The sequence below is a fragment of the Phasianus colchicus genome, chromosome 38 (genome assembly GCF_987193195.1).
Source record: "Phasianus colchicus chromosome 38, bPhaCol1.hap1.1, whole genome shotgun sequence".
Lineage (NCBI taxonomy): Eukaryota > Metazoa > Chordata > Aves > Galliformes > Phasianidae > Phasianus > Phasianus colchicus.
In genome coordinates, this window is record NC_143473.1 from 2,163,584 (window position 1) to 2,188,462 (window position 24,879).

The following is a 24,879-nucleotide window of genomic DNA, read 5'->3' on the forward strand; positions in this document are numbered from 1 at the left end:
GCACAGAGATGGAAAGGAGGGGTGCAGATTTGAGGTCCTGGGATGGAGATGAGGGGTGTGGATTTGGGTCTGGGGGGCATTGAGATGGAGAGGATGGGTGCAGATTTGGGGTCTGGGGGGCATTGAGATGGAGAGGAAGGGTGCAGATTTGGGGTCTTGGGATGGAGAAGAGGGGTGCAGATTTGGGTCTGGGGGCACTGAGACGGAAAGGAGGGGCACAGATTCGGGGTCCTGGGATGGAGAGGAGGGGTGCAGATTTGGGTCTGGGGGCATTTTGATGGAAAGGAGGGGCGCAGATTCGGGGTCTTGGGATGGAGAAGAGGGGTGCAGATTTGGGGTCTGGGGTCCTAGGATGGAAAGGAGGGGCGCAGATGTGGGTCTGGGGGCACTGAGATGGAGAGGTGGGGTGCAGATCTGGGGTCCTGTTATGGAGTGGAGAGGTGCAGACTTGGGGTCCAGGGGAGAAATGGGATGGAGAGGAGGGGCGCGGATGTGGGTCTGGGGGCACTGAGACAGAAAGGAGGGGCGCGGATTTGGGGACACTGGGATGGAGAGGAGAGGCACAGATTTGGGGTCTTGGGATGGAGAAGAGGGGTGCAGATTTGGGGTCTGGGGTCCTGGGACAGAAAGGAGGGGCGCAGATTTGGGTCTGGGGTCCTGGGACGGAAAGGAGGGGCGCAGATTTGGGTCTGGGGTCCTGGGATGGAAAGGAGGGGCGCGGATGTGGGTCTGGGGTCCTGGGACGGAAAGGAGGGGCGCGGATGTGGGTCTGGGGTCCTGGGACGGAAAGGAGGGGCGCAGATTTGGGTCTGGGGTCCTGGGACGGAAAGGAGGGGCGCGGATGTGGGTCTGGGGTCCTGGGACGGAAAGGAGGGGCGCAGATTTGGGTCTGGGGTCCTGGGATGGAAAGGAGGGGCGCGGATGTGGGTCTGGGGTCCTGGGACGGAAAGGAGGGGCGCAGATTTGGGTCTGGGGTCCTGGGATGGAAAGGAGGGGCGCGGATGTGGGTCTGGGGTCCTGGGACGGAAAGGAGGGGCGCAGATTTGGGTCTGGGGTCCTGGGACGGAAAGGAGGGGCGCGGATGTGGGTCTGGGGTCCTGGGATGGAAAGGAGGGGCGCGGATGTGGGTCTGGGGTCCTGGGACGGAAAGGAGGGGCGCGGATGTGGGTCTGGGGTCCTGGGACGGAAAGGAGGGGCGCGGATGTGGGTCTGGGGTCCTGGGACGGAAAGGAGGGGTGCAGATTTGGGTCTGGGGTCCTGGGACGGAAAGGAGGGGCGCAGATTTGGGTCTGGGGTCCTGGGACGGAAAGGAGGGGCGCGGATGTGGGTCTGGGGTCCTGGGACGGAAAGGAGGGGCGCCGATTTGGGTCTGGGGTCCTGGGATGGAAAGGAGGGGCGCGGATGTGGGTCTGGGGTCCTGGGACGGAAAGGAGGGGCGCAGATTTGGGTCTGGGGTCCTGGGACGGAAAGGAGGGGCGCGGATGTGGGTCTGGGGTCCTGGGACGGAAAGGAGGGGCGCGGATGTGGGTCTGGGGTCCTGGGACGGAAAGGAGGGGCGCGGATGTGGGTCTGGGGTCCTGGGACGGAAAGGAGGGGCGCCGATTTGGGTCTGGGGTCCTGGGACGGAAAGGAGGGGCGCAGATTTGGGTCTGGGGTCCTGGGACGGAAAGGAGGGGCGCCGATTTGGGTCTGGGGTCCTGGGACGGAAAGGAGGGGCGCGGATGTGGGTCTGGGGTCCTGGGACGGAAAGGAGGGGCGCGGATGTGGGTCTGGGGTCCTGGGACGGAAAGGAGGGGCGCGGATGTGGGTCTGGGGTCCTGGGACGGAAAGGAGGGGCGCGGATGTGGGTCTGGGGTCCTGGGACGGAAAGGAGGGGCGCGGATGTGGGTCTGGGGTCCCGGGACGGAAAGGAGGGGCGCGGATGTGGGTTGGGGCGGCGCGGGCTCGGACCGTTGACGAAGACGGCGAAGCGCAGGAAGTCGAGGTAGCGCTCCCCCCCGCAGGGGTTCCAGCCGATGTCGGGGTAGCCCTTGGCCAGCAGCATGGGGCAGCTCTGCAGCCCGCAGCTCGCCAGGTACGTCACCACCTGCGGGGCCGCTGCCTCAGCTCGTGGCCCCGTGTCCCCGTGTCCCCATGTCCCTATGTCCTCATGTCCCCGTGGCCCCGTGTCCCCATGGCCCCGTGTCCCCGTGTCCCCATGCATCCCTGTGTCCCTGTGTCCCCATGTCCCATTGTCCCCATTCTCCATTGATCCCAGTGTCCCCATATCCCCATGTCCCCATGTCCCCATGTCCCCATGTCCCAATGTCCCCATGGCCCCGTGTCCCCATGTTCCCATGTCCCCATGCATCCCTGTGTCCCTGTGTCCCCATGTCCCCATGTCCCTGTGTCCCCATGCCCCCGTGTCCCGTGTTCCCGTGTCCCCATGTCCCCATGTCTCCTTGTCCCCATGTCCCCATGCATCCCCGTGTCCCCGTGTCCCCATGTACCCGTGTCCCCATGTCCCTGTGTCCCAATGTCCCCCATGACCCCATATCCCCCACATCCCCATCCCAATGTCCCCATGTCCCCAACGTCCCCATATTCCTGTTGTCCCCACATCCCCACATCCCTGTATCCCCACGTCCCCATGTGTCCCCAATGTCCCCAATGTCCCCAATATCCCCAATGTCCCCAGTGTCCCCGATGTCCCCAGTGTCCCCAATGTCCCCAATGTCCCCAATGTTCCCAATGTCCCCAGTGTCCCCAGTGTCCCCAATGTCCCCGATGTCCCCAGTGTCCCCGATGTCCCCGATGTTCTCAAGGTCCCCAGTGTCCCCGATGTCCCCAGTGTCCCCAATGTCCCCAGTGTCCCCAATGTTCCCAATGTCCCCGATGTCCCCGATGTCCCCAATGTCCCCAATGTCCCCGATGTCTCCAATGTCCCCAATGTTCTCAAGGTCCCCAATGTCCCCAATGTCCCTAGTGTCCCCAATGTCCCCAATGTCCCCAGTGTCCCCGATGTCCCCAATGTCCCCGATGTCCCCAATGTCCCCAATGTTCCCAATGTCCCCAGTGTCCCCGATGTCCCCAATGTCCCCGATGTCCCCAGTGTCCCCGATGTCCCCAATGTTCCCAATGTCCCCAATGTCCCCAGTGTCCCCGATGTCCCCAATGTCCCCCACCTTCTCCAGGTCCTGCTCCTTCAGTGCCAGCGCCAACTCGTTGTTGTCGATGACGGAAGCGGCCGCCACGTCCAATGGGGTCGAACCACGCATCCCTGGGGGGCAAATTGTGGGGTCAGGGGGTGGGGAGGGGGCGGGGACACCACCAGGGGACCCCGGGGTGACAAGAGGGGGGCAGGGAGAGGGGACGGGGACGAAGGGATGGGGATGAGCTCTTCCACGTGGGGATGGGGGCACGGGGTGGGGATGGGGAGGGAATGGGGACGGGGATGGGGACGGGGACGTGGGAGGGGGAGATGGGATTTGGGAATGGGGTGGGGATATGGGATGGGGATATGGGATGGGGACATGGGATGGGGACATGGGATGGGGACATGGGATGGGGACACAGATAAGGATTTGGGAATGGGGTGGGGACATGGAATGGGAATGGGGACATGGGATGGGGACCGGGATGGGTACGGGGACGTGGGAGGTGGAGATGGGATTTGGGAATGGGGTGGGGACATGGGATGGGGACATGGAATGGGGACATGGGATGGGGATATGGGATGGGGACATGGGATGGGGATATGGAATGGTAATGGGGACATGGGGTGGGAACATGGGATGGGGACATGGGATGGGAATTGGGACACGGGATGGGGACAGGGATGGGGACGGGGACGTGGGAGGTGGAGATGGGATTTGGGAATGGGGTGGGGACATGGGATGGGAATGGGGACATGGGGTGGGAATATGGGATGGGGACATGGGATGGGAATGGGGATGGGGACATGGGATGGGGACACAGAAAAGGATTTGGGAATGGGGTGGGGACATGGGATGGGGATGGGGATGGGGATATGGGATGGGAACATGGGATGGGGACATGGGATGGGGATATGGGATCGGAATGGGGACGTGGGATGGGGACATGGGACGGGGACATGGGATGGGAATGGGAATGGGGAGATGGGATGGGGACACAGAAAAGGATTTGGGAATGGGGTGGGGACATGGGATGGGGATGGGGATATGGGATGGGGACATGGAATGGCGACATGGGATGGGGATATGGGATGGGGACATGGGATGGGGATATGGAATGGTAATGGGGACAAGGGGTGGGAACATGGGATGGGGACATGGGATGGGAATTGGGACACGGGATGGGGACAGGGATGGGGACAGGGACGTGGGAGGTGGAGATGGGATTTGGGAATGGGGTGGGGACATGGGATGGGAATGGGGATGGGTACACGGGATGGGAATGGGGACATGGGGTGGGAATATGGGGTGGGGACATGGGATGGGGATGGGGATATGGGATGGGGACATGGAATGCGGACATGGGATGGGGATATGGGATGGGGATATGGGATGGGAATGGGGATGGGGATATGGGATGGGGACATGGGATGGGAATGGGGATATGGGATGGGGACACAGATAAGGATTTGGGAATGGGGTGGGGACATGGGATGGGGATGGGGATATGGGATGGCGACATGGAATGGCGACATGGGATGGGGATATGGGATGGGGATATGGGATGGGGACATGGGATGGGAATTGGGACACGGGATGGGGACAGGGATGGGGACGGGGACGTGGGATGTGGAGATGGGATTTGGGAATGGGGTGGGGACATGGGATGGGAATGGGGATGGGGACACGGGATGGGAATGGGGACATGGGGTGGGAATATGGGATGGGGACATGGGATGGGAATGGGGATGGGGACATGGGGACATGGGATGGGGACATGGGATGGGAATGGGAATGGGGACGTGGGATGGGAATGGAGATGTGGGATGGAGATGCAGATGTAAGGACAGGGGTGGGGACGAGGATGGGGACATGGGGACACGGACAGAGATGGGGACAGGGATGGGGACACGGATTTGGGCACGGCGACTTGAGATGGGGATGAAGAAGAGGGATGGGAACAGGGATACAGGGACAGGGGTCGGGAGGACACGGGGTGGGGACACGGATGGGGACACGGGGTGGGAACATGGATGGGAACATGGGGACACGGACAGAGATGGGGACAGGGATGGGGAAGTGAGGTCACAGACAGGGATGGGGACAGGGATTTGGGTATGGGGTGTGAGATGGGGATGGAGATGTGGGATGGGGACGGGGGGATGGGGACAGGGGTGGGGATGAGGACATGGGGTGGGGACATGGGATGGGGACGCGGGGTGGGGACACGGATGGGGACACGGGGACACGGACAGAATGGGGACAGAGTTGGAGACAGGGTGGGGACAGGGATTTGGGTATGGGGGTGTGAGATGGGGATGAAGAAGAGGGATGGGGATGGGGGTATGGGGACAGGGGTGGGGAGGAGGACACGGGGTGGGGACATGGGATGGGGACACGGGGTGGGGACATGGGATGGGGACACGGGGTGGGGACACAGATATGAACACAGGGATGCAGACAGAGACGGGGACAGGGATTTGGGCACGGCAACTTGAGATGGGGATGAAGAAGAGAGATGGGGATGGGGATACGGGGACAGGGGTGGGGAGGAGGACACGGGGTGGGGACACGGATGGGGACACGGGGTGGGGACACGGATGGGAACATGGGGACACGGACAGAGATGGGGACAGGGATGGGGACAGGGATTTGGGCACAGCGACTTGAGATGGGGATGGAGAAGAGAGATGGGGACAGGGATACAGGGACGGGGGGGGGAGGAGGACATGGGGTGGGGACACGGGATGGGGACATGGGGTGGGAACATGGATGGGAACATGGGGACACGGACACAATGGGGACAGAGTTGGAGGCAGGGATGGGCACAGGGATTTGGGCACAGGGATTTGAGATGGGGATGGAGATGTGGGATGGGGATACGGGGACAGGGGTGGGGAGGAGGACACGGGGTGGGGACATGGGATGGGGACGCGGGGTGGGGACACGGATGGGGACACGGGGTGGGGACACGGATGGGGACGCGGGGAGCCGGGTGGGACCCCGCACCCAGGCCGATGCTGCTGTTCTCCAGCAGGTAGCCCAGGTGGTCGAACATGGAGCGCTGGTTCTGGCGGCTGATGCGGCAGAAGTAGCAGAGGAAGCGGCAGCAGTTGGTGACCATTTTGGGGAAGCGGATCTCCTGGGGGGGGGGGAGAAGGGGGAAATGGGGTCAGAACCCCCCCAGGGATGATGTGAGGTTTGGGGTCCGGGGGCGGGGGGCAATGGGATGGAGATGACGGGCACAGATTTGGGGTCTGGGGGCATTGAGATGGAGAGGAGGGGCGCAGATTTGGGGTCCTGGGATGGAGAAGAGGGGTGCAGATTTGGGGTGTGGGGGCATTGGGATGGAGAGGTGCAGTGCAGATTTAGGGTCTGGGGGGCACTGAGATGATGAAGAGGATGCAGATTTGGGGTCTGCAGGGGGAATGGGATGGAGATGACAGGCACAGATTTGGGGTCTGGGGGCATTGAGATGGGAAGGAAGGGTGCAGATTTGGGGTCTGGGGGCATTGAGATGGAGAGGTGGGGTGCAGATTTGGGGTCCTGGGATGGAGAAGAGGGGTGCAGATTTGGGGTCTGGGGGCACTGAGATGGAAAGGAGGGGTGCAGATTTGGGGTCCTGGGGTGGAGAAGAGGGGCACAGATTTGGGGTCTGGGGGCATTGATATGGAGAAGAGGGGCGCAGATTTGGGGTCCTGGGATGGAGAAGAGGGGTGCAGATTTGGGGTCTGGGGGCATTGAGATGGAGAAGAGGGGCGCAGATTTGGGGTCCTGGGATGGAGAAGAGGGGTGCAGATTTGGGGTCTGGGGGCATTGAGATGGAGAGGAGGGGTGCAGATTTGGGGTCTGGGGGCATTGAGATGGAAAGGAGGGGTGCAGATTTGGGGTCCTGGAATGGAGAAGAGGGGTGCAGATCTGGGGACACTGGGATGGAGAGGATGGGTGCAGATTTGGGGTCTGGGGGCACTGAGATAGAAAGGAGGGGCGCAGATTTGGGGTCCTGGGATGGAGAGGATGGGTACAGATTTGGGGTCCTGGGATGGAGAAGAGGGGTGCAGATTTGGGGTCTGGGCGGCACTGAGATAGAAAGGAGGGGCGCCGATTTGGGGTCCTGGGATGGAGAAGAGGGGTGCAGATTTGGGGTCTGGGGGGCACTGAGATGGAGAGGTGGGGTGCAGATTTGGGGTCCTGGAATGGAGAAGAGGGGTGCAGATTTGGGGACACTGGGATGGAGAGGATGGGTGCAGATTTGGGGTCTGGGGGCACTGAGATGGAAAGGAGGGGTGCAGATTTGGGGTCCTGGGATGGAGAAGAGGGGTGCAGATTTGGGGTCTGGGGGGCATCATTGAGATGGAGAGGAAGGGTGCAGATTTGGGGTCTGGGGGGCATTGAGATGGAGAGGAGGGGCGCAGATTTGGGGTCCTGGGATGGAGAAGAGGGGTGCAGATTTGGGGTCTGGGGGGCACTGAGATGATGAAGAGGGTGCAGATTTGGGGTCTGCAGGGGGAATGGGATGGAGATGACGGGCGCAGATTTGGGGTCTGGGGGCACTGAGATGGAAAGGAGGGGTGCAGATTTGGGGACAGTGGGATGGAGAGGTGGGGTGTGGATTTGGGGTCTGGGGGCATTGAGATGGAGAGGTGGGGTGCAGATTTGGGTCTGGGGGGCACTGAGAAGAGGGGTGCAGATTTGGGGACACTGGGATGGAGAGGATGGGTGCAGATTTGGGGTCTGGGGGGCACTGAGATAGAAAGGAGGGGCGCAGATTTGGGGTCCTGGGATGGAGAGGATGGGTGCAGATTTGGGGTCTGGGGGGCACTGAGATGGAGAAGAGGGGCATGGATTTGGGGTCCTGGGATGGAGAAGAGGGGCGCAGATTTGGGGACACTGGGATGGAGAGGATGGGTGCAGATTTGGGGTCTGGGGGGCATTGAGATGGAAAGGAGGGGTGCAGATTTGGGGTCCTGGGATGGAGAAGAGGGGTGCAGATTTGGGGTCTGGGGGCATTGAGATGGAGAGGAAGGGTGCAGATTTGGGGTCTGGGGGCATTGAGATGGAAAGGAGGGGTGCAGATTTGGGGTCCTGGAATGGAGAAGAGGGGTGCAGATCTGGGGACACTGGGAAGGAGAGGATGGGTGCAGATTTGGGGTCTGGGGGGCACTGAGATGGAGAACGAAGGACACGGATTTGGAATCGGATCTCCCGCAGGGGGGGATAAGGGGGGACGTGGGGTCAGAACCCCCCGGGATGGGGCTGTGGGGTCGGGGGGGTCGGGGGCCGCTCACCTTGGTCTCGCCGCCGCCCAGCACGCTCACCATCACCTGCATCACCGTCTCGTGCATCCCCAGCGCCCGCATCAGGTTGGGGTGCTGGTAGAAGACTTTGTTGTTCATGATGTTCCTACGGGGCACAACGGGGTCACGGCGTCCCCAAAAGGTCCCCAAAAGGAGATTTCTTGGGATGTGGGGTCGGAGTGAAGGGAGACGGGATGGACGGGAGAGGAAAAGGGACGGCAGGTGGGAGCTGGGGCGCCTCAGGGGGACATTGGGGATGTGGGGGGTATGGGGCGCCCTAATGGGAGATAGGGCACCCCAATGGGACATGGGGCACCCCAGTGGGACACTGGACACTCCAAAGGGACATGGGGCACCCCAATGGCAGCTGGGGCACCCCAGTGGGACACTGGACACCCCAATGGGACATGGGGCACCCCAGTGGGACACTGAACACCCCAATGGGACATGGGGCACCCCAGTGGCAGCTGGGGCACCCCAGGGGGATACTGGACACCCCAAAGGGACATGGGGCGCCCCAGTGGGACACTGGACACCCCAAAGGGACACGGGACACCCTAATAGGACATGGGACATCCCAGTGGGATATAGGGAACCTCAATGGGACACAGAACATCCCAATGGAATATTGGGCAACCCAATGGGACACAGGACACCCTGATGGGACACGGGACACCCCAATGGGACACAGGACACCCCAATGGAATATTGGGCACCCCAATGGGACACAGGACACCCTGGTGGGACGCAGGACACCCCAATGGGACACAAGACACCCCGAGGGGACATGGGACCCCTCAGAAGACCACGGGACACCCCAATGGGACACAGGACACCCTGGTGGGACGCAGGACACCCCAATGGGACAGAAGACACCCCGATGGGACACAAGACATCCCAATAGGACACAGGACATCCCAGTGGGATATAGGGAACCCCAATGGGACACAGAACATCCCAATGGAATACTGGGCAACCCAATGGGACGCAGGACACCCCGATGGAACTCAGGACACCCCAATGGGACACGGGATCCCCCAAAAGACCACGGGACCCCCCAGAAGACCACGGGACACCCCAATGGGACACAGGACACCCTGATGGGACACAGGACACCCCAATGGAATATTGGACACCCCAATGGGACACAAGACACCCTGATGGAACTCAGGACACCCCGATGGGACACGGGACCCCCCAAAAGACCACGGGACAGCCCAATGGGATACAGGACACCCCGATGGGACACGGGACACCCCAATGGGACACAGGACACCCTGATGGGACACAGGACACCCTGATGGAACTCAGGACACCCCAATGGGACCCAGGACACCCCGATGGGACACGGGACATCCCAATGGAACACAGAACATCCCAATGGAATATTGGACACCCCAATGGGACACAGGACACCCTGATGGAACTCAGGACACCCCAAAGGGACACGGGACATCCCAATGGGACATAGGACATCCTGATGGGACACGGGGCACCCCAATGGGACACAGAACATCCCAATGGAATATTGGACACCCCAATGGGACACAGGACCCCCCAAAAGACCACGGGACACCCCAATGGGACACAGGACACCCTGATGGGACGCAGGACACCCCAATGGGACACAAGACACCCCGAGGGGACACAGGACCCCCCAGAAGACCACGGCACACCCCAATGGGACACAAGACACCCCAATGGGACACAGGACACCCTGGTGGGACGCGGGACACCCCAATGGGACACAAGACACCCCAATGGGACACGGGACGCCCCAAAAGACCACGGGACCCCCCAAAAGACCATGGGACACTCCAATGGGACACAGGACACCCTGATGGGACACAGGACACCCCAATGGAATATTGGACAACCCAATGGGACACAGGACACCCTGGTGGGACGCAGGACACCCCAATGGGACACAAGACACCCCGATGGGACACAAGACATCCCAATGGGACACAGGACATCCCAGTGGGATATAGGGAACCCCAATGGGACACAGAACATCCCAATGGAATACTGGGCAACCCAATGGGACACAGGACAGCCTGATGGGACACGGGACACCCCAATGGGACACAAGACATCCCAGTGGGACATGGGACCCCCCAAAAGACCACGGGACAGCCCAATGGGATACAGGACACCCCGATGGGACACAGGACACCCTGATGGGACACAGGACACCCTGATGGAACTCAGGACACCCCAATGGGACCCAGGACACCCCGATGGGACACGGGACACCCCAATGGGACACAGAACATCCCAATGGAATGTTGGGTACCCCAATGGAATATTGGGCACCCCAATGGGACACAAGACACCCTGATGGAACTCAGGACACCCAAATGGGACACGGGACCCCCCAAAAGACCACGGGACACCCCAACGGGACACAGGACACCCTGATGGGACGCAGGACACCCCAATGGGACACAGGACACCCTGATGGGACACAGGACACCCCAATGGGACACAAGACACCCCGAGGGGACACAGGACCCCCCAGAAGACCATGGCACACCCCAATGGAACTCAGGACACCCCAATGGAACTCAGGACACCCCAATGGGACACAGGACACCCTGATGGAACTCAGGACACCCCAATGGGACACAGAACATCCCAATGGAATATTGGACACCCCAATGGGACACGGGACCCCCCAAAAGACCACGGGACACCCCAATGGGACACAAGACACCCTGATGGAACTCAGGACACCCCAATGGGACACAGGACACCCTGGTGGGACGCGGGACACCCCAATGGGACACAAGACATCCTGATGGGACACGGGACCCCCCAAAAGACCACGGGACACCCCAATGGGACACAGGACACCCTGATGGAACTCAGGACACCCCGATGGGACACAGGACACCCTGATGGGACACAGGACACCCCAATGGAATATTGGACACCCCAATGGGACACAAGACACCCTGATGGAACTCAGGACACCCCGATGGGACACGGGACGCCCCAAAAGACCACGGGACCCCCCCAAAAGACCACAGCCCCCCCCCCGCCGTGCCGCGGCGGGCGCACCCGATGCTCTGTATCATGAGGTTCTCCTCCTCGGGCCCCATCTGCACGATGAGCAGCGAGCGGATCTGACCCAGGCACTCGAGCAGCGCCGTGGTGTCGGGCACCGAGTGGGCGCTGATGGTGTAGGCCTTGGGCAGAGCCCTCACCAGCTCCCCCAGCCCGTCGTACTGCCGGTGCAGGAGGCTGAACATGGAGCGAACCAACTCGGGGCTCTGGATGAAGGATTCCTGAGCCCAGTGAACCATGGTGTGAGAGATCAGCTCCTGCAGGGTGCCTGCGGGGAGGGGGGGGGAACAGGGGGTCAGGGTGGGGGTGGGGAGGGCATCCCAGAAGTGGGGCGTAATGGGGTGGGTGGGGGTCAGGGTGGGGGTGGGGAGGGCGCCGTGGGAATGGGGAGTAAGGGGGTGGGGAGGGGGTCAGGGTGGGGGTGGGGAGGGCATCCCAGAAGTGGGGCGTAATGGGGTGGGGGTCAGGGTGGGGGTGGGGAGGGCACCACGGCAATGGGGAATAAGGGGGTGGTGAGGGCACTGCAGCAGTGGGGCGTAATGGGGTGGGTGGGGGTCAGGGTGGGGGTGGGGAGGGCATCCCAGATGTGGGGCATAATGGGGTGGGGGTCAGGGTGGGGGTGGGGAGGGCACCACGGCAATGGGGAATAAGGGGGTGGTGAGGGCACTGCAGCAGTGGGGCGTAATGGGGTGGGTGGGGGTCAGAGTGGGGGTGGGGAGGGTGCTGTGGGAATGGGGAGTAAGGGGGTGGGGGGGGTCAGGGTGGGGGTGGGGAGGGCGCCGTGGGAATGGGGAGTAAGGGGGTGGGGGGTGGGGGGGTCAGGGTGGGGTAGGGGTCAGCATGGTGAGGGCACTGCAGCAATGGGGCGTAATGGGGTGGGGGTCAGGGTGGGGGTGGTGAGGGTACTGCAGCAATGGGGTGTAATGGGGTGGGTGGGGGTCAGGGTGGGGGTGGGGAGGGCACCGGGGCAATGGGGAATAAGGGGGTGGGTGGGGGTCAGGGTGGGGGTGGGGAGGGCATCCCAGAAGTGGGGCATAATGGGGTGGTGAGGGTACTGCAGCAATGGGGCATGATGGGGTGGGTGGGGGTCGGGGCGGGGGTGGGGAGGGCGCCGTGGGAATGGGGAGTAAGGGGGTGGGGGGGGTAGGGGTCAGGGTGGGGGTGGAGAGGGCATCCCAGCAGTGGGGCAGAATGGGGTGGGGGTCGGGGTGGGGGTAGGGAGGGCACTGCAGCAATGGGGCATAATGGGGTGGGTGGGGATCGGGGATGGGGTGGGGAGGGTGCCACAGCAATGGGGAATAAGGAGGTGGGGGGGGTCAGGGTGGGGGTGGGGAGGGCATCCCAGAAGTGGGGCGTAATGGGGTGGTGAGGGTACTGCAGCAATGGGGCATAATGGGGTGGGGGTCAGGGTGGGGGTGGTGAGGGCACCGCAGCAGTGGGGCATAAGGGGGTGGTGAGGGTACTGCAGCAATGGGGCGTAATGGGGTGGGTGAGGGTCAGGGTGGGGGTGGGGAGGGCGCCGTGGGAATGGGGAGTAAGGGGGTGGGGGGGGTGGGGGTCAGGGTGGGGGTGGTGAGGGTACTGCAGCAATGGGGAATAAGGGGGTGGGGGGGGGGTCAGGGTGGGGGTGGGGAGGGCGCCGTGGGAATGGGGAGTAAGGGGGTGGGGGGTGGGGGGGTCAGGGTGGGGTCGGGGTCAGCATGGTGAGGGCACTGCAGCAATGGGGCGTAATGGGGTGGGGGTCAGGGTGGGGGTGGGGAGGGCATCCCAGATGTGGGGCATAATGGGGTGGGGGTCAGGGTGGGGGTGGGGAGGGCATCCCAGATGTGGGGCATAATGGGGTGGGGGTCAGGGTGGGGGTGGGGAGGGCACCACGGCAATGGGGAATAAGGGGGTGGTGAGGGCACTGCAGCAATGGGGCGTAATGGGGTGGGGGTCAGGGTGGGGGTGGGGGTCAGCATGGGGTGGTGAGAGCACTGCAGCAATGGGGCATGATGGGTGCCGCAGCAATGGGGAATAAGGGGGTGGGTGGGTGGGGGTCAGAGTGGGGGTGGGGAGGGTGCTGTGGGAATGGGGAGTAAGGGGGTGGGGGGTGGGGGGGTCAGGGTGGGGTCGGAGTCAGCATGGTGAGGGCACTGAAGCAATGGGGCGTAATGGGGTGGGGGTCAGGGTGGGGGTGGGGAGGGCACTGCGGCAATGGGGAGTAAGGGGGTGGGTGGGGGGTCAGGGTGGGGGTCGTGAGGGCATCCCAGAAGTGGGGCGTAATGGGGTGGTGAGGGTACTGCAGCAATGGGGTGTAATGGGGTGGGTGGGGGTCAGGGTGGGGGTGGGAAGGGCACTGTGGGGACATCCCTGATGGCACTTTGGGGTCAGTTCTGAGGGCACCGTGGGGACATCCCTGATGGCACTTTGTGAGCAGACCCCATGGCGCTTTGGGGACATCTGATGGCACTTTGGGGACATCCCTGATGGCACTTTAGGGACATCCCTGATGGCACTTTGGGGACAATCCTGATTACACTTTGGGGACAGCTGATGGTGTTTGAGGACATCCCTGATGGCACTTTGTGAGCAGACCCCATGGCGCTTTGGGGACATCTCTGATGGCACTTTGGGGACATCCCTGACGACATTTTTGGGGACATCCCTGATGGCACTTTAGGGACACCTCTGATGGCACTTTGGGGACATCCCTGATGGCACTTTGGGGACATCTGATGGCACTTTGGGGACATCCCTGATTGCACTTTAGGGACATCCCTGATGGCATTTTGGGGACATCCCTGATGACATTTTTGGGGACATCCCTGATTGCATTTTAGGGACATCCCTGATGGCATTTTGGGGACATCCCTGATGACATTTTTGGGGACATCCCTGATGGCATTTTGGGGACATCCCTGATGGCACTTTAGGGACATCCCTAATGACATTTTGGGGACATCCCTGACGACATTTTGGGGTCTGGGGGCCCCTCGGACCCCTGTGACGGCACATCAGGAGCTGCCGTGCCGATGGCACTTTGGGGACGGCCCCGATGGCCCTTCGTGTCCCCGTCCCCCCCCCCTCTTTTTGTCCCCCCCTCACGTGGCACGGGGGGCTCAGGGGGCGTCGCCTCCTCCTCCTCCTCCTCCTTCTTCTGCCTCCCCACCACGCGTTGCACCAGGGCCAGCAGCCGCTGCCGCAGCGACGCGTCTTCCTCCTCCTCCTCCTCCTCACCCTGCAGCTCGATGCCTGCGGGACAGGGGTCACGGGGTCACCACAGGGGTCACGGGGTCACCACAGGGGTCATGGGGTTATCACAGGGGTCATGGGGTCACCACAGGGGTCACGGGGTTATCATGGGGCACTGGGGGTCATGGGGTCACCAGGGGGCACCACAGGGGTCAAGGGGTCACCACGGGGGTCACGGGGTCACCACGGAGCACCAGGGGTCATGGGGTTACCAGGGGGCACCACAGGGGTCACAAGGTCACCACAGGGCACCAGGGGGTCACGGGGTCACCACGGGGCACCGGGGGGTCATGGGGTCACCACAGGGGTCACAGGGTCACCACGGGGCACCGGGGGGTCATGGGGTCACCACAGGTGTCAAGGGGTCACCATGGGGCACCGGGGGGTCATGGGGTCACCACAGGGGTCACGGGGTTACCATGGGGCATTGGGGGTCATGGGGTCACCAGGGGGCACCACAGGGGTCACAGGGTCACCACAGGGCACCACAGGGGTCATGGGGTCACCACAGGGGTCACGGGGTTACCACGGGGCACCGGGGGGTCATGGGGTCACCACAGGGGTCACGGGGTCACCACGGGGCACCACAGGGGTCATGGGGTCACCACAGGGGTCACGGGGTTACCATGGGGCACTGGGGGTCATGGGGTCACCAGGGGGCACCACAGGGGTCACGGGGTCACCACGGGGCACCAGGAGGTCATGAGGTCACCACAGGGGTCACGGGGTTACCACGGGGCACCGGGGGGTCATGGGGTCACCACAGGGGTCACGGGGTTACCATGGGGCACTGGGGGTCATGGGGTCACCAGGGGGCACCACAGGGGTCACAGGGTCACCACGGGGCACCACAGGGTTCATGGGGTCACCACAGGGGTCACGGGGTTACCATGGGGCACTGAGGGTCACAGGGTCACCAGGGGGCACCGGGGGTCATTGGGTCACAAGGGGGTACCACAGGGTACCAGGGGACACAGGAGGTCATGGGGTCACAAGGTCACAAGAGGGGTCATGGGGTCACCACGGGGCACCAGGGGTCATGGGGTCACCAGGGGGCACCAGAGGGGTCACAGGGTCACCACAGGGCACTGGGGGTCCCCACATCCCCCACCAGGGGTCTCCATGCTGGGGGTCCCCATGTCTCCATGTCCCCATGTCCCCACGCCGGGGGTCCCGATGTCCCCATGTCCCCATGTCCCCACCCGAGGGGTCTCCATGCTGGGGGTCCCCATGTCCCCACGTCGGGGGTCCCGATGTCCCCACATCCCCATGCTGGGGGTCCCCTTGTCCCCATGTCCCCATGCCAGAGGTCCCGATGTCCCCACGTCCCCACGCCAGGGGTCTCCATGCCGGGGGTCCCCACGTCCCCATGCCAGGGGTCCCGATGTCCCCACGTCCCCACCCCAGGGGGCCCCATGCCGGGAGTCCCGATGTCCCCATGTCCCCACACCAGGGGTCCTGATGTCCCCTTGTCCCCACATCCCCACCCCAGGGGTCTCCATGCCAGGGGTCCCCATGTCCCCATGCCGGGGGTCCCAATGTCCCCACGTCCCCATGTCCCCATGCCAGGGGTCCCAATGTCCCCACGTCCCCACCCCAGGGGTCTCCATGCCAGGGGTCCCCATGTCCCCATGCCAGGGGTCCCAATGTCCCCACATTCCCATGCTGGGGGTCCCCTTGTCCCCATATCCCCATGCCGGGGGTCCCTATGTCCCCACGTCCCCTCGTCCCCACGCCAGGGGTCTCCATGACGGGGGTCCCCACATCCCAATGCTGGGGGTCCCCTTGTCCCCATATCCCCATGCCGGGGGTCCCAATGTCCCCACATCCCCACGTCCCCACGCCAGGGGTCTCCATGACGGGGGTCCCCACATCCCCATGCTGGGGGTCCCCTTGTCCCCTATCCCCATGCCGGGGGTCCTGATGTCCCCACGTCCCCATGTCTCCATGCTGGGGGTCCTGATGTCCCCACATCCCACCCCAGGGGTCTCCATGCCAGGGGTCCCAATGTCCCCACGTCCCCAATGTCCCCATGCCGGGGTTCCCGATGCCCCCATATCCCCACGCCAGGGGTCTCCATGCCGGGGGTCCCCACATCCCCATGCTGGGGGTCCCAATGTCCCCACATCCCCATGTCTCCATGCTGGGGGTCCTGATGCCCCCACATCCCTACCCCAGGGGTCTCCATGCTGGGGGTCCTGATGTCCCCACATCCCACCCCAGGGGTCTCCATGCCAGGGGTCCCAATGTCCCCACGTCCCCATGTCCCCATGCTGGGGGTCCCCTTGTCCCCATATCCCCATGCCAGGGGTCCTGATGTCCCCACGTCCCCACCCCAGGGGTCTCCATGCCGGGGGTCCCAACATCCCCATGCTGGGGGTCCCGATGTCCCCATGTCCCCACACCAGGGGTCCTGATGTCCCCATGTCCCCACCCCAGGGGTCTCCATGCTGGGGGTCCCCATGTCCCCACGTTGGGGGTCCTGATGTCCCCACATCCCCATGCTGGGGGTCCCCTTGTCCCCATGTCCCCATGCTGGGGGTCCCAATGCCCCCACATCCCCACCCCAGGGGTCTCCATGCCAGGGGTCCCCATGTCCCCATTCCAGGGGTCCCAATGTCCCCACGTCCCCATGCTGGGGGTCCCGATGCCCCCACATCCCCACCCCAGGGGTCTCCATGCCAGGGGTCCCCATGTCCCCATGCCGGGGGTCCCAATGTCCCCACGTCCCCATGTCCCCATGCCAGGGGTCCCGATGTCCCCATGTCCCCACCCCAGGGGTCTCCATGCCGGGGGTCCCCATGTCCCCATGCCAGGGGTCCCCATGTCCCCATGCCGGGGGTCCCGATGCCCCCACATCCCCACCCCAGGGGTCTCCATGCCAGGGGTCCCAATGTCCCCACATCCCCATGCTGGGGGTCCCGATGTCCCCATGTCCCCATGCCGGGGTTCCCGATGTCCCCACATCCCCACGCCAGGGGTCTCCATGCCGGGGGTCCCCACATCCCCATGCTGGGGGTCCCGATGTCCCCACATCCCCACGCCAGGGGTCTCCATGATGGGGGTCCTCACATCCCCATGCTGGGGGTCCCGATGTCCCCATGTCCCCACACCAGGGGTCCTGATGTCCCCATGTCCCCACCCCAAGGGTCCCCATGCCGGGGGTCCCTTTGTCACCCCATCCCCACGCCGGGGGTCCCACCCGTCCCCCCGGGGGTCCCGCTCACCGCAGTGCGCCAGGAGGTCGCTGTGGAATTGCAGCAGCTCCCCCCGGATGTCGTCGGGCACGGGGCAATCCTCCTCATCCGCCCCCCCCTTGTACTGCAGCAGCATGTTGATCTGGGGGGGGGGGGGGCGCCGCCACGTCACCAAAGGGACCCCAAACCCCCCCCCCCCCCCGGGGTGACACGGCCCCCCCACCCCCTCCCCACGCCCCCCCATCCCGCGACGTCCCCACGGCGTCCCCTCATCTCCCACAACGTCTCCGTTTCCCCATCCCGCCCCCAAACCCTACAACCCCCCCCCCCAAATCCCCCACCTGTTCCTGGGGGGGGGGGAGGGACGACCCCCATTTCTCCCCCCCACCCCCCAAACCCTACGACCCTCCCCCCCCCCCCCCACCTATTCCTGGGGGTGAACGACCCCCATTTCCCCATCCCATGCCCCCCATATCCCCCCCCCCAAACCCTACAACCCCCGCCACCCACCTATTCCTAGGGGGGTTCCCCCCCATTTCCCCATCCCCCCCCCCCCATCCCCACCTGTTCCTGGGGGGGCAGCGGAACTCCCTGGTTCTCCTCGGACCCCCCCCCATCCCCACCTATTCCTGGGGGTGAACGACCCCCATTTCCCCATCCCACCCCCCCATATCCCCCCCCCCCCCCCCCCCACCTATTCCTAGGGGGCTTCCCCCCCCATTTCCCCATCCCCCCCCTCCCATCCCCACCTATTCCTAGGGGGCTCCCCCCCCCATTCCCCCCCCCCCCCTCCCCACCTGTTCCTGGGAGGGGCAGCGGAACTCCCTGGTTCTCCTCGGACCCCCCCCCATCCCCACCTATTCCTAGGGGTCTTCCCCCCCCATTTCCCCATCCCCCCCCCACCTATTCCTAGGGGCGAACGACCCCCATTTCCCCATCCTCCCCCCACCTATTCCTAGGGGGCTTCCCCCCCCATTTCCCCATCCCCCCCCTCCCATCCCCACCTATTCCTAGGGGGCTCCCCCCCCCATTCCCCCCCCCCCCCTCCCCACCTGTTCCTGGGGGGGGCAGCGGAACTCCCTGGTTCTCCTCAGACCCCCCCCCATCCCCACCTATTCCTGGGGGTGAACGAACCCCATTTCCCCATTCCCCCCCCCACCTATTCCTAGGGGCGAACGACCCCCATTTCCCCATCCCACCCCCCCCCATCCCCACCTATTCCTAGGGGTGAACGACCCCCATTTCCCCATCCTCCCCCCACCTATTCCTAGGGGGCTTCCCCCCCCATTTCCCCATCCCCCCCCCATCCCCACCTGTTCCTGGGGGGGGGAGCGGAACTCCCTGGCTCTCCTCGGACCCCCCCCCATCCCCACCTATTCCTAGGGGGGTTCCCCCCCCATTTCCCCATCCCCCCCCCACCTATTCCTAGGGGCGAACGACCCCCATTTCCCCATCCCACCCCCCCCCCTCCCCACCTATTCCTGGGGGTGAACGACCCCCATTTCCCCATCCCATCCCCCCCCCTCCCCACCTATTCCTAGGGGTCTTCCCCCCCCATTTCCCCATCCCCCCCCCACCTATTCCTAGGGGCGAACGACCCCCATTTCCCCATCCCACCCCCCCCCCTCCCCACCTATTCCTAGGGGTGAACGACCCCCATTTCCCCATCCTCCCCCCACCTATTCCTAGGGGGCTTCCCCCCCCATTTCCCCATCCCCCCCCCCATCCCCACCTGTTCCTGGGGGGGGCAGCGGAACTCCCTGGTTCTCCTCGGACCCCCCCCCATCCCCACCTATTCCTAGGGGTCTTCCCCCCTCATTTCCCCATCCCCCCCCACCTATTCCTAGGGGTGAACGACCCCCATTCCCCCCCCCCCCCCCCACCTATTCCTAGGGGTCTTCCCACCCCATTCCCCCCCCCCTCCCCACCTGTTCCTGGGGGGGGGAGCGGAACTCCCTGGTTCTCCTGGCGGTCTCCGCGGCGCTCATGGTCACGGCCCCCATGAGCCGCCCGTAGCGCCGCCTCTGGTCGCGCTGCAGCCGCTCCACGTGGCGCTCCGAAAACGCCACGATCGACTCCACGCGGTGCTGCAGCTCCTGGTCGCAGAAGAACTGCAGCAGGTTGCACATCTGGGGGGAGGGGAGGGGGGGTGGGTGAGGGGGGGGGTGGTCAAGTGCGGGGTGGTCAAATGGGGGATGCAATATGGGGGGAAATGGGGGGGTGAAATGGGGGGATAGAATATGGGGGGGTGAAATGGGGGGGGTGTAATAATGAGGGGAGAAAAGGATATAGGGCTGATATGGGTGGATATAGGGCCGATATGGGCTGATATGGGCAGATATGGGGCCAATATGGGCTCATATAGGTGGATATAGGGCCGATATGGGTCAATATGGGCAGATATAGGGCTGATATGAGCAGATATAGGGCCGATATGGACTGATATGGGCCGATATGGGCAGATATAGGGCCGATATGGGTCGATATGGGCCGATATGGGCAGATATAGGGCCGATATGGGTCGATATGGGCCGATATGGGCAGATATAGGGCCGATATGGGTCGATATAGGGCGGATATAGGGCCGATATGGGTCGATATGGGCCGATATGGGTCGATATGGGCTGATATGGGTCGATATGGGCAGATATAGGGCTGATATGAGCAGATATAGGGCCGATATGGGTCGATACGGGCCGATACGGGTGGATATAGGGCCGATATGGGTCGATATGGGCCGATATAGGGTGCATACGGGCGGATACGGGACCCCCGCGCCCCCCCCACCTGCAGCTTCACCGACTCCGGCAGCTTCATCTGCAGCAGCCCTTCCTCCGGCCCGTCCTCCTCCTTCTCCTCCTCCTCCTCCTCCTCGCTCTCCCCCTCCTCGTCCTCCTCGTCCTCCTCCTCCTCGCCGGCCTCCACGGCCTTCCTCCTCCTCCTCCTCTCCTCCTCCTCCTCCTCCTCCCCTCCCCCGAACACCCTGGGTTCGATCATCCTCAGCACTTTGCGCACCTCGGCGTCGCGCAGCGCCCCGACGGCCAGCAGAGCCGACACCAATTTCAGCACGGGCACCAACTGAAACTCCACGCTGCCCCCGACGGGGTCCCGGGCGTGAGGACCCCCCCCCGCCACCGCCTCCCTCAGCATCCTGATGGCCCTCCTCCCCAACGCCCGTAAGGGGATGGACGGACCCAACAGCGCCCTGCCGTCGGGCGGCCGGACGAAACACGGCTCGGCGAAATGCGGTCGGGGACGCAAACAGGCGCTGAGCCCGACGCCGGGAGGACCGGGGATTTTATCCTCGCCGCCGGCCGGGAAGAGAGAAATGCTTTTGGACGCTTCGTCCATCGGGATGATGAACTCGGCGCTCATGGAAGCGCGGGCGCGGACGCCCTGCTCCAGGTGAACGGCCAGCAGGAGGTCGTAGTAACCGGAGCGCAGGGGGCCGGGAAGCTCCGGGCTGCGGATGGCGAAAAGGAGCTGAGCCGCGTCCACGTGGCTGCACAGGGCGTGAGCCACGCGCGTGTTGCCCAGCGCGCACACGGCGCAGTACAGCTTCAGCGTGTGCCAGTGGAAGCGCAGCAGGTCCTCGCGTTCCCACAGCTCCATGATGTCCATGCATCTGGGGGGGGGGAGAGCAAAGGGGGGGTGGTGAGTGGGGGGATTGGAGGAGGTCCTGCTGCTCCATGATGTCCATGAATCTGGGGGGGGGAGGAGGAAAAGGGGGGTGGTGAGTGGGGGGGTCGGAGGAGGTCCTGCAGCTCCATGATGTCCATGAATCTGGGGGAGAGGAAAAGGGGGGGAGTTGGGGGGTTGGGGGGGTCAGACGAGGTCCTGCAGCTCCATGATGTCCATGCATCTGGGGGGCGAGAGGGGGGGGCGTGAGTGGGGGGCTTGGGGGGTTGGGGGGGTCAGAGGTGCTCCCACAGTTCCATGATGTCCATGAATCTGGGGGAGAGGAAAAGGGGGTGAGTTGGGGGGGTTCGGGGGGGTCAGACGAGGTCCTGCAGCTCCATGATGTCCATGAATCTGGGGAGGGAAAGGGGGGGTCATGAGTGGGGGGGTTGGGGGGGTCAGAGGTGCTCCCACAGCTCCGTGATGTCCATGAATCTGGGGGGGGGAGAGGAAAGGGGGGGTAGTGAGTGGGGGGGTCGGAGAAGGTCCTGCTGCTCTATGATGTCCATGAATCTGGGGGGGGGAGGAGGAAAAGGGGGGTGGTGAGTGGGGGGGTCGGAGGAGGTCCTGCAGCTCCATGATGTCCATGAATCTGGGGGGGAGGAAAAGGGGGGGAGTTGGGGGGTTGGGGGGGTCAGACGAGGTCCTGCAGCTCCATGATGTCCATGCATCTGGGGGGCGAGAGGGGGGGGCGTGAGTGGGGGGCTTGGGGGGTTGGGGGGGTCAGAGGTGCTCCCACAGTTCCATGATGTCCATGAATCTGGGGGAGAGGAAAAGGGGGTGAGTTGGGGGGGTTCGGGGGGGTCAGACGAGGTCCTGCAGCTCCATGATGTCCATGAATCTGGGGAGGGAAAGGGGGGGTCATGAGTGGGGGGGTTGGGGGGGTCAGAGGTGCTCCCACAGCTCCGTGATGTCCATGAATCTGGGGGGGGGAGAGGAAAGGGGGGGTAGTGAGTGGGGGGGTCGGAGAAGGTCCTGCTGCTCTATGATGTCCATGAATCTGGGGGGGGGAGGAGGAAAAGGGGGGTGGTGAGTGGGGGGGTCGGAGGAGGTCCTGCAGCTCCATGATGTCCATGAATCTGGGGGGGAGGAAAAGGGGGGGAGTTGGGGGGTTGGGGGGGTCAGACGAGGTCCTGCAGCTCCATGATGTCCATGCATCTGGGGGGCGAGAGGGGGGGGCGTGAGTGGGGGGCGTGAGTGGGGGGCTTGGGGGGTTGGGGGGGTCAGAGGAGGTCCTGCAGCTCCATGATGTCCATGAATCTGGGGGGAGGGAGAGGAAAGGGGGGGTCGTGAGTAGGGGGCTTGGGGGGGTCAAAGGAGGTCCTGGTGCTCCCACAGCTCCATGATGTCCATGCATCTGGGGGGGGGGGAGAGGAAAGGGGGGTGGTGAGTGGGGGGGTCGGAGGAGGTCCTGTTGCTCTATGATGTCCATGCATCTGGGGGGAGAGGAAAAGGGGGTGAGTTGGGGGGGTTCGGGGGGGTTGGGGGGGTCAGACAAGGTCCTGCTGCTCTATGATGTCCATGCATCTGGGGGGGAAAAGAGGGGGTCGTGAGTGGGGGGGTTGGGGAGGGGTCAGAGGAGGTCCTGGTGCTCCCACAGCTCCATGATGTCCATGCATCTGGGGGGGGAGAGGGGGGGGCGTGAGTGGAGGGGTTGGGGGGGTCAGAGGTGCTCCCACAGTTCTATGATGTCCATGCATCTGGGGGGGGGGAGAGGAAAGGGGGGGTCGTGAGTAGGGGGGGTTGGGGGGTTGTGGGGGTCAGAGATGCTCCACAGTTCTGTGATGTCCATGCATCTGGGGGGGGAGGAAAGGGGGGAGGGTTGGGGGGGGTCAGAGGAAGTCCTGCAGATCCATGATGTCCATGCATATGGGGGGAGGAGGAAAGGGGGGGTCGTGAGTGGGGGGGTCGGACCAACCTCACCACCCCCCCCATCCTCCGCCATCACACCCCCCTCCCCCCCCATAACCCCCCCCCACCTGTTCTCCTCCGGGACGTGCAGCGCCATCACCCCTCCCATCACCCCATCACCCCCCACCCCCATCACCCCCCCGCACCTGTTCTCCTCTGGGACGTGCAGCGCCATCACCCCCCCACCCCCCCCCCATCACCCCCCACCCCCCCACCCCCATCACCCCCCCACCTGTTCTCCTCCGGGACGTGCAGCGCCATCCCCCCCCATCACCCCCCATCACCCCCCCCCGTCACCCCCCCACCCCCATCCCGCCCCCCCACCTGTTCTCCTCCGGGATGTGCAGCACCATCACCCCCCCCATCACCCCCCCACCCCATCTCCCCCCATTCTCCCATCAATCCCCCACACCCCACTCCCCATCACCCCCCCATCAGCCCCCCACCCACCCTGCCCCCCATAATCCCCCCCCCCACCTGCTCTCCTCCGGGACGTGCAGCGCCATCCCCCCCCCCACTCCCCATCACCCCCCACTCCCCATCACCCCCCCATAATCCCCCCCCCACCTGTTCTCCTCCGGGACGTGCAGCGCCATCACCCCCCCCATCACCCCATCACCCCCCACTCCCCATCACCCCCCACTCCCCATCACCCCCCCATAATCCCCCCCCCACCTGTTCTCCTCCGGGACGTGCAGCGCCATCACCCCCCCCATCACCCCATCACCCCCCACTCCCCATCACCCCCCCTCCCCATCACCCCCCCATAATCCCCCCCCCACCTGTTCTCCTCCGGGACGTGCAGCGCCATCCCCCCCCATCACCCCCCCCACCCCCCCACCCCCATCCCCCCCCCCACCTGTTCTCCTCTGGGACGTGCAGCGCCATCACCCCCCCTCATCCCCCCCCATCACCCCCCAGCCCCCCCCTCCCCATCACCCCCCCACTCCCCCACCCCCCATTCTCCCATCACCCCCCATCACCCCCCACCCCCCTCAACCCCCCCACCCCCCACCCCCCGCACCCCCCCACCCCCATCCCCCCCCCCACCTGTTCTCCGGGACGTGCAGCGCCATCCCCCCCCATCACCCCTCCACCCCCCCACCCCCCCCTTAATCCCCCCCCCCACCTGTTCTCCTCCGGGACGTGCAGCGCCATCCCCCCCCCCATCACCCCATCACCCCCCACCCCCCATCACCCCCCATCAACCCCCATCACCCCCCACCCCCCCACCCCCATCCCCCCCCCCACCTGTTCTCCTCCGGGACGTTCAGCACCATCACCCCCCCTCATCCCCCCCCACCCCATCACCCCCCCACCCCCATCACCCTTCCCATCCCCCCCCACCCCCCATAATCC

General features: G+C 64.4%; 1 protein-coding gene across 1 annotated transcript in view; it reads right to left on the reverse strand.

Moving 5' to 3' along the window:
* The window catches only part of RYR1 (ryanodine receptor 1), a 180,050-nt gene that overhangs the window by 75,315 nt on the left and 79,856 nt on the right, over nucleotides 1-24,879 (reverse strand). The window contains exons 35-43 of the mRNA XM_090129818.1: nucleotides 20,719-21,556; nucleotides 19,860-20,060; nucleotides 17,962-18,073; nucleotides 14,588-14,734; nucleotides 11,495-11,768; nucleotides 8,423-8,537; nucleotides 6,144-6,276; nucleotides 3,165-3,259; nucleotides 1,951-2,086 (exon numbers count right to left, since the gene is read on the reverse strand). Coding sequence (XP_089985944.1) covers nucleotides 1,951-2,086; nucleotides 3,165-3,259; nucleotides 6,144-6,276; nucleotides 8,423-8,537; nucleotides 11,495-11,768; nucleotides 14,588-14,734; nucleotides 17,962-18,073; nucleotides 19,860-20,060; nucleotides 20,719-21,556 — 2,051 coding nt within the window. The remainder of the gene's footprint in view (nucleotides 1-1,950; nucleotides 2,087-3,164; nucleotides 3,260-6,143; nucleotides 6,277-8,422; nucleotides 8,538-11,494; nucleotides 11,769-14,587; nucleotides 14,735-17,961; nucleotides 18,074-19,859; nucleotides 20,061-20,718; nucleotides 21,557-24,879) is intronic.